Source organism: Miscanthus floridulus, chromosome 6, assembly GCF_019320115.1.
Source record: "Miscanthus floridulus cultivar M001 chromosome 6, ASM1932011v1, whole genome shotgun sequence".
In the NCBI taxonomy this organism is placed as follows: domain Eukaryota; kingdom Viridiplantae; phylum Streptophyta; class Magnoliopsida; order Poales; family Poaceae; genus Miscanthus; species Miscanthus floridulus.
The window spans coordinates 145,666,312-145,681,179 of NC_089585.1; the positions used below are offsets into that span (position 1 = coordinate 145,666,312).

Genomic DNA, 14,868 nt, shown 5'->3' on the forward strand with positions numbered 1-14,868 from the left:
GTCCGGTATACACGACCGGTGCATCCGGTCGTCCCGCAGTCAGCCCAATAATTGAGCTAACGGCTCTATTGTTTGGGGTGTCTATAAATATTGTTTGACCAGCTCTAGCTCACTCTCTTGACCATTTGCATTGACATAGCAATCTTGTGAGTTTAACCAAAGCCCTCCCACTCATCTCCATCATTGATTCATCATTTTTGTGAGATTATGAGAGAATCCAAGTGCATTGCTTCAGTGATTGCATCTAGAGGCACTTGGTGTTCGTGTTTCGCTGCGGGATTTACTTGTTACTCTTGGTGGTTGCCGCTACCTAGATGGCTTGGAGCAGCGAGGATCGTCGAGCGGAGGTTGGTGATTGTCTCCGGCTCCGATCGCAGTGATTGTGAGGGGTCTTGTGCCTTCTCCGGTGGAGGGCCGAAATATAATTCTAGTGGATTGCTCGTGTCATTGAGTTACCTCACTTGTGGGTATGTTCTTGCAGTGTCCAATTGTGTAGACAAGGTTAGTGCAACACCTCTTAGCCGTCGAACCACCAAGTGCTGGTCGATACAATATGGAGTAGCGTGTCGGCAAGCACGTGAACCTCAGGAGAAATACATTGGTTGTCTCTTGCCCTTTGGTATTCTTCCGGTGATTGAATTAGTATTCGTCTTGTGATTGATTCACTCCTCTACGCGGCGGTATAATCGCATTACTTACTCATTTACATTCCCGCAAACTAGTTGTAGCAATCTCTTTAGTGTAGCTAGAATTGAGATCTTTCTTTGTAGCTTAAATTTATCTAGTGGAGCTCTTTAGTATAGCAAGTGTGAGAGCTCTTAGTGAGTAGTGTCTAGTGATTATAGTAACTAGAATTGTTGAATAGGTGGCTTGCAACCCTTGTAGAGCTAGAGAAAGTTTACATATCGCTATTTGCCATACTAATCAAATTGCTTTAGTTGATTTATAAATTTGTAAATAGACTATTCGTCCCCCTCTAGTTATATTAGGACCTTTCACCCTACCATACCGTGGCGGGACGGTGGGCGTTGGGTAGCGACGGTGCGTCTGGAGGGGGAAGATAAATAGTGATCCGTCGGAAGAATAAGAAAAGAGTGATCCGTCGTAGTGACATACGAGATATAGACAGATTAAAAAAATAACCGGCTGTTGGTGGCGTCCACAACACTCGGATAAGTCATTAGAGGTAGACAGCCCTTGTTGGATGCCTATTGCATGCTTGTTGTGCGGCTCCCTGCGACACGCCTCAGAGGCTTCCGTCGACCTCGCCACGCGCCAAACGTGCACTCGGTCCCTGTCCACGTCGGTTGGCCATGGTGTGCCGGGCACTGACTCTGAATAGAGCGGCAGACGGCACATGCTTGTCTCTGCCTTCAGGCCCTGTTTGGTTGGGCTTTTGGCTTTGGCTTTTGGCCCCAAAAGCCAAAAGCCCAACCAAAGGGGCTGCTTTTGGAGGGTGCTTTTTCAGAAGCAGCTACTTTTCCGTAGTTCATTTTTGAAAGCTGGGTTGACCCTGCTTTTGGCTTTTGGCTTTCTGCTTTTCGAAATTGGTGGAATAAAAAGCTCTTCTATAGTTGTTTCAAGAGAGATAAAGATAAAAGATATATTTTATACTTGTTTAACCAAACAGCTTTCAGCTTTTCTACAGCTCACAGCCCACAGCAGCTTTTCCATAGCTCACAGCCCACAGCAGCTTTTTCCCACAGCCACAGCTCAACCAAACAGGGCCTCACTCAGAGCTTATATGTTTGTCTCTGCTTTCCTGAGTAGAGCGGCAGACGGCACACCTACCCGAGCTCCCCTGTCGTCTGTCGACGACGACGAGAGAGACCGATCGCGATGGCATCTCACGGAGACGGCGGTAGCAGCCTCGTCTGCGTGACGGGAGGCAGCGGCTTCGTCGGCTCCTGGCTCGTCCGCCTCCTCCTTGGTCGCGGCTACACCGTCCACGCCACCGTCAAGAACCTCCGTGCGTGACATGCTCTTTCATCGCTCTGTTTCCTTATTAACACCTTCGCATGCCTGCCACTGCGCTCGCTTCGTTCACCGATGAAGCCGAATCGAAACTGGTTGTTCCTTCAGAGGACGAGAGCGAGACCAAGCACCTGCAGACCCTGGATGGAGCGGACTCGCGGCTCCGGCTGTTCCAGATGGACCTCCTCGAACCCGCCTCCATGCGGCCGGCGGTCGAGGGCGCCCGCGGCGTCTTCCACGTTGCTTCTCCGGTCATCCTGCACCCTACACAGGACCCCGAGGCAATTTGATCCTTCTCCATATTTAATCAGACACTGTTGAAAAAATCCATGCTGATAAATTGCTAGTCCGAGTTGATAAATTGGTGTTTCCGCTGCTTGATTGAAGAATGAGCTGGTGGAGCCTGCGTTGAAGGGCACGCTGAGCGTCCTCCGCGCCGCGAAAGACTGTGGAGTCGGCCGTGTTGTCATGGTGTCATCGCAGACGGCCATGGTGCCAAATCCTGCGTGGCCTGCTGACAAGGTCGTAGATGAGGACTCCTGGGCCGACATTGAGCAGCTCAAGAAACTTCAGGTACATGGTTTTCTTTTAGGTCCATTCCACACTGACAGATTTGTCCAATAGAATTGCTATCTACTTGCATGCACGATCCAGTTCAGACATTCAGTGTATTAGTAATAAGCTTAGGAGTTAGGACTGTGCTAATTACATGCATATCGTTGCAGCTTTGGTACAACGTTTCTAAAACACTGGCAGAGAAGGCCGCATGGGACTTCGCCGAAAACGAAGGTTTGGAGCTCGTTGTGCTCAATCCAGCTCTGGTGCTGGGCCCTACTTTGACGCCCTCTATCACGGCTAGTCTCCAATTGTTTCTTCAGATCATGGAAGGTCAGTTGTCTGCACTGAAACAACACAAGCTTCAGGCTTGCAGCTCATTTGGTATGAGTACGTTTTTTTTTGTTCTAAGAGTGATCTTGGCAGGGAAGAGGTATGACATGGACGAGTTCTTCATTGGCTGTGTTGATGTCCGAGACGTTGCACAGTCTCTGATAGTGCTGTATGAGAACCCATCTGCCGAGGGACGCCACTTATGCCTGGAGTCCTCTCAACGGATGATCGATTTCACCGATAAACTTGCTCATCTCTACCCTGAATTTTCAGTTTACAGGTGATATATGCATCTTTTAGAACACTACCGGTCCTTTCGCCGGTTGCACATTGTTCTTCACTTGCTGATATCTTCTTTTCGCTCTAGAATCCAAGAGGACAAACAAGACTGGGTGGTGAGGGCAAAGGACCCCTCCAAGAAACTGATCAATCTGGGTGTCCGTTTCACTCCATTGGATAAAACTATCGCGGACACTATGGACTGCTTTAGGAGCAAAGGACTCGTCTAGCGCGTCACGCGGATTTCTTCAGAGGAAATGTCGAATATCTCATCCAGCTGGCTGAATGTGAAAATGTGTTGTTCAAAAACTGTTGTAAGGTGAAAATAAATTGCCAGAACGCAAATAATACATTTCTAAATGACGTTTTTTTTTCTATTTTCTTCTCCTTTCTTTCCCTTTGTTGCGTTTTTTCCAACCACCGTTGCATTTTTACATTTTTCCTTTGTTGCGATACTGCCGTCTAAGACCAAAACTTTGACTGCTTTACACAATTCATGCATACTACTATACGGAGTAGTAACTAATTCTAAGAGTGCACTGCACGCTGTGCATGCAGGTGAGAGACTTGACATGGACGCCTACCACATTGGTTGTGTAGATGTCAGAGATGTAGCACAATCTCTCATAGCGCTGTACGAGAACCCATCGGCACGCCAAAGGTCCAGTTAGATGGCTCCGACGGTACTCAGGTCCTGAGTGAGGAGTTGGATTCCTCACGAGGACAAATTTCAGGCTCAAGGATAAAAAGATCTTTTCGTCTGTCCCACACCAAAGTACAGATCTGTGGCCCCGTGGCTTGAGAGAACCGACACAAGGACGCCACTTATTCCTTAGTCCATCGAACGGATGATTGATCTCACCGATAAACTTGCTGATCTTTACCCTGAGCTCCCAGTTCACGGGTGATGCAGATATCAGAAATGACGTCTTCTCATCAGGTGTAGTTCTCGTATATGCTAAGCTCTTGTTTTCACATCAGAATCCATAAGGATGAGCAAGGATGGGTGATGAGGTCAAAGTATCCGTCCAAGAAACTGATCAGTTTGGGTGTTTGTTTCACTCTCTTTGACAAAACTATCAGGGACATTGTGGACTGTCTCAGGAGCAAAGGACTCATCTAGAACATATGCTGGATAAATTGCTAGATTGCGTAGACATCTGTTTTTTTGTCACATGAAGGAATGTTGCATATGGACATCTCTGTAGACTGTAGACCATGCCTTTCTTGCTTTCGTTGCATGGATCTTTGTAACCGAACCTCGTTAATTTTCTCTTTATTAGTCTCATTCATACATAGAATTGTGAGATTGCAACTTATTGGACACAATAAGTGGCCCCAGGCCCAGGAGCGAGAAAGAGACCTAAACTGCAGCCCTTTGAACCTTCACCTATCAACTCTTGGTGCCCCGGTCTCGAAGGAGAAATGGCTTGTTTGGAGCTTCACGGGTGAAACGGTTTTTTTTTTTTGTTTTAACTCGAAAAGCAGTTTTACCGATAAAGCTGGAACCGTTTGATAAAACAACTTCTTCTGACCGATGAAAAAGATAAAATGATCGTTATACCCTTATATGTTTTTCTCTTTGTTTTTGTTTTCGACCTCTCCTCTTTCTTCCTCGCGGGTCGTGGCGGTCTTCTCTCTCCCGATGCCTCTCTTCCCCCGCGACAACACCTCACTGCACACCCCGCTCTCCCCGGACGGCGGCGCCTCCGCGTTCCCGTGCCTCGACGCCCTAGCCACACCGCCCCTCTCGGCGCCTCTGCCCCTCCTTGTCGGCCCCTCCTCAGCGGTGCGGCGCCTTCCCGGCATCGTGGCCCCTCCCCACACGGGCATGTCGTCGCTCCTTGGTGTGCTATCGCCTCCGTCGTGCGAACGGACATGGGAGCAAAAGAGACCATGGTGAAGATGGACCCCACCAGACGCAGGTGAAGCTAGAATTTTTTGGCTCTTCCTCGTTTTCTCCTCCCTTGCCTCAGCTGAAATTCTGGGGCTCATGGCGTGAAACTGGGCGGGCGGAGGCCATTTGGCACAGAACAGCTCTGAACCGCTCCAGAAGTTAATCCATAATCGGTACCAAACCCACAGTGTCAAGAGCAACTTCTCAAATGCTAAAGGACAATACGCGAGGCCAGATGGATTCTCAGGACTTTTCTTCAAGGAATGCTAGCCAATAATCAAGAATGGCATCATAGTGGTCGAGTTTAAGGCCATGTTTGGCAAAGCTCTCAGCTGATTCTCGGCTGAATCCAGCAAGAGTTCTGCCAAATATTTTTTCAGAGATAAGTATTTCTCTTCTGATTCTGTGATTAAGAGGTTGAGAGCTAGAAAAAAAAAAGTAGCTTCTTTCAATTCTATGGAGTGATTCTCCATCATTATTTAAAAAAAATCAAGAGAATTGATCTCTTTCAGCCACAAAATCACCTCTCGGAGATAAAATCACTTCTCTCAGGGGAAAAAATCAGAAAGGCCTACCAAAGAGAGAACTTTTAACCGCGGATACAGCCTTCCTTGTTGGGACGTCTCCATAGACGAGTAGCAAGATTTTTTTTTCACAGTATGACACGTCTGTGTGGCAGCTATTGCTTGTGGACGCCGGGCGGGGCGCTGCTAGTCGCGCGAGGCACCAGAAGGCCGAACGTTGCTCCGTCTCTTTCCACGTGGTTCGACTGCGACACCGGTGATTCCGTGCGAATTTAAGAGCGGCAGGCGGGCAGGCCAGTCCACCAACGCCGGCGCAACGAAATGGCGGCAGCCGGGGACGGCGGCCTCCTCGTCTGCGTGACGGGCGCCAGCGGCTTCATTGGCTCCTGGCTCGTCCGCTGCCTCCTGGACCGCGGCTACACCGTCCACGCCACCGTCAAGAACCTCCGTAAGCGACACATGTGCTCCGATGCTGGCTCAGCTCACAGACCTCTTCCTGCTCGCCGTGTAGCCTCAAATTCAGTTGCCGGCTGAACCTGACACACTGGTGGATTTTCGCTGCAGAAGATGAGGGCGAGACGAAGCACTTGCAGGCCATGGGCGGCGCCGACACGCGTCTGCGGCTGTTCCAGATGGACCTCGTCGACCCTGCTTCCGTTCGGCCAGTGATCGAAGGCGCCCACGATGTCTTCCACCTGGCGTCTCCTATGATACTGCAGGCAGAAGATCCGGAGGCACTTCTTTCTCCATGATCGATCACCCGATCGTTGCATAATCTGATTGCTCGAGTAGGTAACACTTGTATATTGGTTCCGCGCATATGCAGAAGGAGCTGCTGGAACCTGCGGTGAAGGGCACGCTCAACGTTCTGCGTGCCGCGAAAGATTGTGGAGTGGGCCGCGTTGTGCTCATGTCGTCACAGGCGACCATGGTGCCGAATCCCAACTGGCCTGCAGGCAAGGTCATAGATGATGATTCTTGGGCCGACGTTGAGCTGCTCAAGACGCTTCAGGTAAACTGTATCTCCATACTGGCTGTTTTGCTGCACTGTTGCAGAAGCTATGGTTCAGGGCTTCATGCTTGCGCTCATTTATGCTCGGAGTTGCAGATTTGGTACAGCGTTTCCAAAACACTGGCAGAGAAGGCCGCATGGGACTTTGCCGAACAGGAGGGGTTGCAGATAGCTGTGCTCAATCCAGGGATGGTATTGGGCCCAATGTTAACACCATCAGTTAACGCCAGTCTGCATCTGTTGCTGCAAATTCTGGGAGGTCAGTCAATCACTGTCTCTTGTTGTGTTGCGAATCTACAAAAGATGAATGGGTACCAGTATATATGCTCATGGTACAAAGTGTATAGCTTCTAAGAGTGCAAACTACCCAGGCGAGAGGCTTGACTTGGACGACATCGGGCCGTGTTGATGTGAGAGACGTCGCGCACTCTCTGATAATGTTGTACGAGAACCCATCAGCGCAAGGACGCCACTCATGCATCGAATCCGTTGAACGCCTGGTTGATTTGGCCAAATAAGATTGCTGATCTTTACCCTGAACACCCGGTTCAGAGGTGATACATCTATGAAAACCACTTCTACCTGATACAAAATGTCAAAATGTTCTCCAATTTACTAATGTTTTCTTTTTTCATAAAATATTAATGTTTTCTTTTCAAAATAGAATCCGGGAGGACAAGCAAGGCTGCGTGGTGAGAGCAAAGGAGCCTTCCAAGAAATTGATCAAATTGGGTGTTCGTTTCACTCCACTGGACGAAACCATCAAGGACACCGTGGATTGCTTTAGGAGCATCTAGCCTATGAAGTATGCTTTATGAAAAACTTTTGTAAACACTATGTGGGGCAGATCAAATAAATTACCTAAATGAAGTAAAAATAAAATCAGCCTTCAAAAGCATAAATGCCACGTGGACATCATCATTAGATAAACATGTTGCCTGAATGCATATACTCTTTCCAGTAACATAATTCTTGACCTTTTGGATACCGACATGGTATCAAAAACAGTTTTGACTATGATTTTCTATTTATATTGGAGTATACAATAAAAAATAAACATTTTTATAAAGTACTTTATAAGATTAATATTCACATGTCATCTAAGGATCTGCTTAGATCTATTAGCAATGAAAATTAGCAGCTAAAATGAGTACCAATGAATCCAAACAAACCTGCTAATAAACCTGATAATTATTAACTGTTGCTACTAAAGTTGTTAATAGGTTCTAATAAGTTATATCCACCTTCAACTCACATCCAACTACCTATCCCACTGGGCCTGTTCGGCTGATCAGATTTAGGATGATTTCGGATGATTCAATAGTATTCTGTGGGAGAGAATAAGCCGAAACAAGCTGAGAACTGAGCTGCCGAATGGTTGAACAGGCTCTAAGTGTCTTGAAACTAAATATTTCAAAAATTACTAAATATTTTTAGTGCCTATTAACAACTTTTTAGTGCTAATGGATCTAAACAGGTTCTAAGTGTCTTGAAACTAAATATTTCAAAAATTACTGGTAGTCGAAGTTTTAAAAAACTGACATTAATCTTGTTTAAAATGACAAGAATTGTGGAACGAGGGAGTGCATATCTTGGATATGGTTTTTTTTCACGTGCTTTTGTAGTTAAACTCCGTATCCGACTACTACCTCCACTCAAAATTTAAAGTTAATAACTGGCCGGACTTTGTTAATTTCAGCTGCTGTCATTCCACTTAAGAAAAGTCCGCATCTTGGCTTGGAAGATGTACCGGTAGGCTCTTGTCATTTGTCATTTGCCAATACTGGACATTTGGTGAAGGCCGGATGGGGATAGCGCTCACCTGATACTTGGACTCGAAGGGGACCAGGTCGTGTCTCAATATCTTCAGTAGAGTCATTATATGATATATGTCTTTCTTTATAGATTTGGAAATCCGTGTATCAATTGTCCCTGGCTCTCCTTTTTGATAGTCCTTGTAGAGGTGTTTGACGGGTTAGGCGTGGTTCGTGCATGGGCTCTCCATGAGCTCGTTGAAGTGATCCGGAAGGCCCTGCTGGGGCTGCTTGTCCGTGTGATCAGCCGTGGCGACCAACGCGGAGTTGGCCGGTCGGCGGCGATCTTTTGTGTTCTTTTTGCCCCTCTGCGTGAAGGGGCCCTTGTCCTGATCCTCGCGCTTGGCCTTGCCTTTGCCTCGGCCTTCATTGAAGCGTTGCGGGAGCGGTGCTCTCTGGATGCATCGGGCAAAGCCCCGTGGTCCCGAGCCATCTGGGCTAGGACTCCGATCGTCCGGCCGGTGCCCGCTCATGGGGTGTGTTTCACCACCCCTCGCAATGATCCAGACGGGGTCTGTGTCGCCTGCCATCACTGCTGCTCGATGGACGCCATCATCCTGCCGAGACTGACGTCGGTCGCTGATGACGCTGTGAGCGTCTTGGTTCGGTCTGAGCCGCTCGCGTACAGGCGGTCAGTGCGGAGCGGGTGCCAAGTCAAGCCGAGGCGCAGATGAGGCCTCCTGTGCCACGCTCTTTGGCTGTAGCGGTGAGTGGGTGGAGTGATTTGTCTGGTGCGTCTCCACTCCCCTAGTAGGGAGGGAGGTCATGAGTCGGTGTTGTGATATGAAGCGCTCTGCCTGTTGAACGGTGGCGGTTTCGACTAGTGTCCGGAGGTTCTAGTGGATCGCCTGTTCCTGGGGGTCGTTGGGCTCGGGAAGGCCACGCAGAAGCATTGCCGCAGCGATGATGTTCTGGTCAGCCCGAGCAAACTATGGGGGATCGTTTCCCCCATCCATGATGTTGCGCTGGAGCCGGCGGGCGTGACCCCGAGCGTCGCTCGCTGGTTTATGCGCATGGGGCATAGTGTGGTGCACCGAGCGTGCTGGCGCAGGTGGCGGCTGGTTCTACCGCCGTTGTCGTAGCCCCTCGTCGTGCTCTCGTGCGAGCGCAAGGGTCCCTGCACAAGGGTCTAGAGGGGTGTGAGTCTGCAAGGACTCCACTACCACTGGTGGATGTCCCAGAGCATCTGTCATAGCGCACTCCCGGGATGGACGGTGGCTAGGTGCCACGTCGCCGATGCTGGAACCATCACTCTCAACATCGTCATCCATGAGGTCGAGGAAACAGGTGGGAGCATAGCTCGCCATCCCCACAAATTTGGACATGAGAGGGGGCGGCGCCGGCATCCTTCGAAGTCCCCGGGCGTACGCATCCACGGGGGACGCGAGGCCGTAGGGGAACTGGTCGCATGGCGGCCACGACAGGGACAACGGGGTCCCTCCGGATAATCGGCGGAAGATAGTGAATAGCGAGTAAATAACAACACGTACATTACTCACAGCAGGGTTTGAGCAGCGAGTTTGCTCAGAATGAAGCACAGGCGCCTCATCGTTGAAGTCGTCGGGTGTCTCGAAGCTGACGGAGGGCGCCCCTCTGACGGGCACTGGGATGGTTGCCTCCTCGTGGAGGTGTAGTACGCCGAGCCGATTGGCGACGAAGTCCAGGCTTCCGAAGAGGAAGGCCTAGGATGGCTCGAAGACGGGTGGGACTCGCGTCCCAATAGGTGGGAGTTCGAGAAACACCAGTGAGCTGAAGTGAGTCGTATCGCTTGAGCCCGCCATGACAAAGGTGGCAGAAAAGTGGGCCATCCGATGACCAAAAAGTGTTGAACGTACATCGTCTTCCCTACGGACGGCGCCAACTATCGGTGCAAAAAGTGACCAACACGTAAATATTTGTAGTTTTGTCATACGTTGTGATCGGATGTGGCCTAGCACTCAATGACACAGTGTTTATACTGGTTTAGGCAACGTGCCCTACGTCCAGTTTGGGTTAGTCGGTGACTTTATTCCTGAGCCCAGGTGCTTGGAGAGGAGCTGTAAGCAGAGGTTCGGCGCATTCTTGGTCGAAGAAGCGGGTCAGAGTCAGAAGTGGTGTTTTGGCCAGGCCTTCCGGTCGGAAAGGTCGTCCGGAGGTGGGCTAGAGACCGAAGCGAGCGCTTCGGTCGGAGAGACAGGCCAGAGTCAGAAGCGGGCGCCGTTCCTCCTCGGCCAGGCCTTTCGGTCAGAGATTGAATCGCCCTTCTGGCCTATCATTTTAGGTACTTGGGCCAGCCCAAGAGTTGCGCATTGGTTCGCAACGTGGTCTACTGGGCCAAGCCTTTGTTGGGAGGCCAGTCCATGAGGGACCCTAGGTTTATGAACCCGACACTCTTCTTCTCGCTCTACCACCAGGGTGGCACTGACCACTTGCGTGGTGGCCACAATGTAGAGTAGAAGCGGTTCCCTGTCGGTCGGGGGGATCAGGATCAGGGCCTTTGTCAGGAGTTGGTTGACCTTGTCAAGTGCCTCCTAGGCCTTGGGTGTCCATTTGAAACGGTCGTCCTTCTTCAGAAGCCGATAGAGGGGGAGACCTTGTTCGTCGAGGCGCGAGATAAAGCGGCTGAGCACGGCGAGGCACCCTATAACTCATTGTACCCTTTATGTTCTGAATCAGAACCATCCTCATGATGGCCGAGATCTTCTCTGGGTTGGCTTCGATGCCATGCTCAGAGACGATAAAACCCAGCAGCCTACCCCTCGGGATCCCAAAAACGCACTTCTCGGGGTTGAGCTTGATGTCGTTTTCTTGGAGTTTTGCGAAGGTCTGCTCTAGGTCGGCTATGACCTGGTCGGTCCATTTGGATTTGACCATGATGTCATCCATATAAGCCTCAATGGTCTGCCCGATGAGATCCCCAAAACACTTGAGCATGCAACATTGGTATGTAGCCCTTGTGTTTTTCAGACCGAACGGCATTGTGACATAGCAGAATGATTCGAACGGGGTGATGAAAGACGTCATGAGCTGGTCGGACTCTTTCATCACGATTTGATGGTACCCAGAGTACGCATCAAAGAAGCAAAGGGTTTCGCACCCTGAGGTTGAGTCGACTACTTGGTCTATGCGTGGCAAAGGAAACAGATCCTTTGGACACGCTTTGTTGAGACTCATGTAGTCAACACACATTCTCCATTTCCCACTCTTTTTCATACAAGAACGGGATTGGCTAACCACTCGAGGTGGTATAATTCCTTGATGAACCCGGCCGCCAAAAGTTTCGCAATCTCCTCGCCGATGGCCCTATGTTTCTCCTCGTCGAAGCGACGCAGGCGCTGCTTCACCGGCTTGGAGCTAGGCCTGATCTTCAAGGCGTACTCGGCGACTTTTCTTGGAATGCCTGGCTTGTCCGAGGGTCACCAAGCAAAGATGTCTTTGTTGGCACAGAGGAAGTCAATGAGCGTGCTTTCCTATTCGTAGGAAAGCTTGGTGCCAATGCACACCACTTTGCCTTTAGAGCTGCTATGGTCTATGAGGACCTCCTTGACACCCTCTACAGGCTTGAAAGACCCAGTTGACCACTTAGGGTTTGGTGCTTCTAAGATGACATCCTCCCTAATGGCCGCAAGCTCTCTAGAGGCGATAATTATCGCGGTGTGTTCATAGCACTCGATCTCGCACTCGTAGGCGCGCTAGAAGGAGGTGCCGACGGTGATGGCCGCACACGGACCTAGCATCTTCAACTTCAGATAGGTGTAGTTGGGGATGGCCATGAACTTCACATAGCATGGACATCCTAGGATGGCGTGGTAGGTTCCGTGGAACCCGACCACCTCGAAGGTAAGGGTCTCCGTCCTGTAATTGGTTGGATCCCCAAAGGTGATGGGTAGATCGATCTGCCTAAGTGACACACCCTGCTTTCTAGGCACAATGTCGTGGAAAGGTGCCCTGGTTGGTCAGATGCGTGATCAATCGATGCCCATGGCTGTCGAGCGTTTCGACATACATGATGTTCAGGCCGCCGCCTCCATCCATCAGCACCTTAGTGAGCCGCTTCGTGCCGATGATTAGGTCAACCATGAGCGGCTATCTTCTTGGTTGTGGGATGCTTTCTGGGTGGTCAGTCCAATCAAAGGTTATGGCAGACTCTGACCATTGGAGGAAAGTAGTCACGGCCGGCTCAGCCATATAGACATCACGGTGATCAAGCTTCTAGCGACGCTAAGAGTTGTAGGCCATCGACCCTCCAAAGATTATGAGGCAGCCATACAGCATCGGAAAGCTACCATCCATCCCCTTGGTGGGCTTCTAACCCCCTTGCGGTCGGCGGCGGCCATGAGCGAGCTCTCGCACCACTGCTTGTTCTTCTTCTTGTTGGGACGATTGGAGGCGCCTTCGCCAACGTCCTCATCCCGCTTCACCTTGCCTTTGAGGTGATCAAAAATCGCTCTGGCCGTCTCCTCGCTCGAGGCGTGGCTAGTGGTCATGTCGAGGAGTTCCTTGGTGGTTCATGGGCCCTTACATCCTAGCTTGTGGACGAGGGACTCGCAGGTGGTCCCAGACAGGAAGGCTCCTATGACGTCAGCGTCGGCGACGTTGGGCAGCTCACTACACTGCCGAGAGAAGCGTCGGATGTACCTACCAAGAGTTTCCCTGGACTTTTGTTGGTAGTTTTTGAGATCCCATGGGTTCCCAGGACGTGTGTATGTGCCCTGGAAGTTTCTCATGATGATCTCTTTTAGGTCCGCCCAACTTTGGATTCGGTTGGGCAGAAGGTGTTCCAACCACGTTTGTGCCGAATCGGCATGGAACAATGGAAGGTTGTGGATAATGAAATCGTCATTATCCACTCCACCAGCTTGGCAAGCAAGCCAATAATCCTTGAGCCACAGTCCAGGCTTCGTTTCCCTAGAGTATTTCAGGATGTTGGTCGGTAGTCGGTACCACGGTGGGAAGACGGCGTTGAGGATGTGTTAGCCAAAGGCCCGAGGTCCCAACAAGTCGGGGCTCAGGCTTCAGTCCTCGCCGCTGTCGTAGCATTCGCCACGAGGGTGGTAGCCACGGCTAGCCTCCTCCCTCGCATCTCTGTGGGTACGCCTGTGGGCGTCGAGGGTGTCACACGCGTCACGGTGGAGGCCGAGATGTTCGTGCACCAGGACCACGGTGCACGGCCTACCACCTTGTTGTGCCTGGTGGACCAACACATCCTTATTGGGTCACTCTGATGGCGCGCACTAGCTAGCGTCAAGCTCGCGTCATCAAAACAGCGAGCTCATGGCCTGCTACGCTGCCGCACGCTCGAGTAGCGTGCGAATCTCACGATGGGCCCGATGATCCTCGGGTGTCATTGGTCCTAGAAGCCCCGAGAGTAAGGCCACCGTAGCAACAATGTTCTAGCTTGCCCGGGTGAAGTGTGGGAGGACTTTGTCATCCTCGATGATCCTCCGGTTCACATCGTGGGCCACGGCGCGCACACGCCCACCGTCTCTGTGGCGCTCGATCTCTTGGTGCTAGGCCTTCAGCTGCTCTACCCACAGGCGAGGTGAGGCCCTTGCATCCCCCTCGACCTCGTTTGGGTAGCCTCTCCCTTGTGGATGCTTTCAACGTATCCCTCGGGGGTACCTGCCATGAAACATTCACAAGAAGGGTGATGGCTCCCCCTGCTGGACTCAGAGTCAGAGGGCGGCCTTGATTCTTCTGCGAGGAGGTTGTGGAAAGATTCCGTGGTAGGAACAGGGCCCCATGGGAGCATGGGCACCACCCCTATTCCCGCCGTTGCCACCGGGGCCTCCACGGGCGAAGCCACCAATAGCCTGGGCAAGCACCTCCAAGGCACGGACTGACTCGCGCCGAGCAGCCATCATCTCCGCATGGGTCATCAGAGGTGGTGGTGGCAGAGGAGGAGGAGGAGCCAGAAGTGGGGCCTCGTGGTTGTCCCCATTGGTGTTGCCATTGTCCTCACCATGACCGTTATCACCCCGGTCTGCCCCAGCGCTAGTACTCCTCCGACTAGACCTCAGGTTCATCTATAAACAGATAAGAACCAACCATTAGGGACAACCCTCCAGATTAGGAACAAGAGACTTAGAGAAATGATAAGGCTTTTATTAAAGCATTCTTTTATATTATCCTATCAATTCACTAATCCAAATTATATGTGTGGGGGAGTTTAGTTTAAGCAATATTCTCTTTTCATGATGCATGCATCGGCCTACCCATTCAATTAAGCTGGAATATAGCGGTGTCAGTGTTTTTGGACCACCGATGAGTAAATTTATATTTGTGTGTCTAGCTCGGATGGTGTGCTTAGAGGATACGAGGTTTATACTGGTTTGGGCAGAAAGTCCAAACGTCCAGTTCATCACTGCTGCTCGTGTTACTAGCACTAAAAGTTTGTAGTAGGGTTACAAACAGGTGAGAGAGGGAAAGAGTCCCAAGTCTCTGGTGGAAGGAGTGAACGGGTGCTGAGAGCTCGATCGCTGCTCAGTCGTGTGCTCATGT

General features: G+C 50.8%; 1 protein-coding gene and 1 pseudogene across 1 annotated transcript; both read left to right on the plus strand.

The window, feature by feature from the left end:
• The first annotated feature begins 1,758 nt into the window (after window positions 1-1,758).
• Window positions 1,759-3,515, plus strand: LOC136460094 (phenylacetaldehyde reductase-like). The gene is made up of 6 exons (XM_066459927.1): window positions 1,759-1,969; window positions 2,083-2,255; window positions 2,362-2,547; window positions 2,700-2,862; window positions 2,956-3,142; window positions 3,230-3,515. The coding sequence occupies exons 1-6, from the start codon at window positions 1,840-1,842 to the stop codon at window positions 3,369-3,371; spliced, it is 981 nt and encodes a 326-aa protein (XP_066316024.1). The 5' UTR covers window positions 1,759-1,839; the 3' UTR covers window positions 3,372-3,515.
• A 1,996-nt stretch (window positions 3,516-5,511) lies between these two features.
• Window positions 5,512-7,410, plus strand: LOC136460096 (phenylacetaldehyde reductase-like; annotated as a pseudogene).
• Window positions 7,411-14,868: the final 7,458 nt, after the last annotated feature.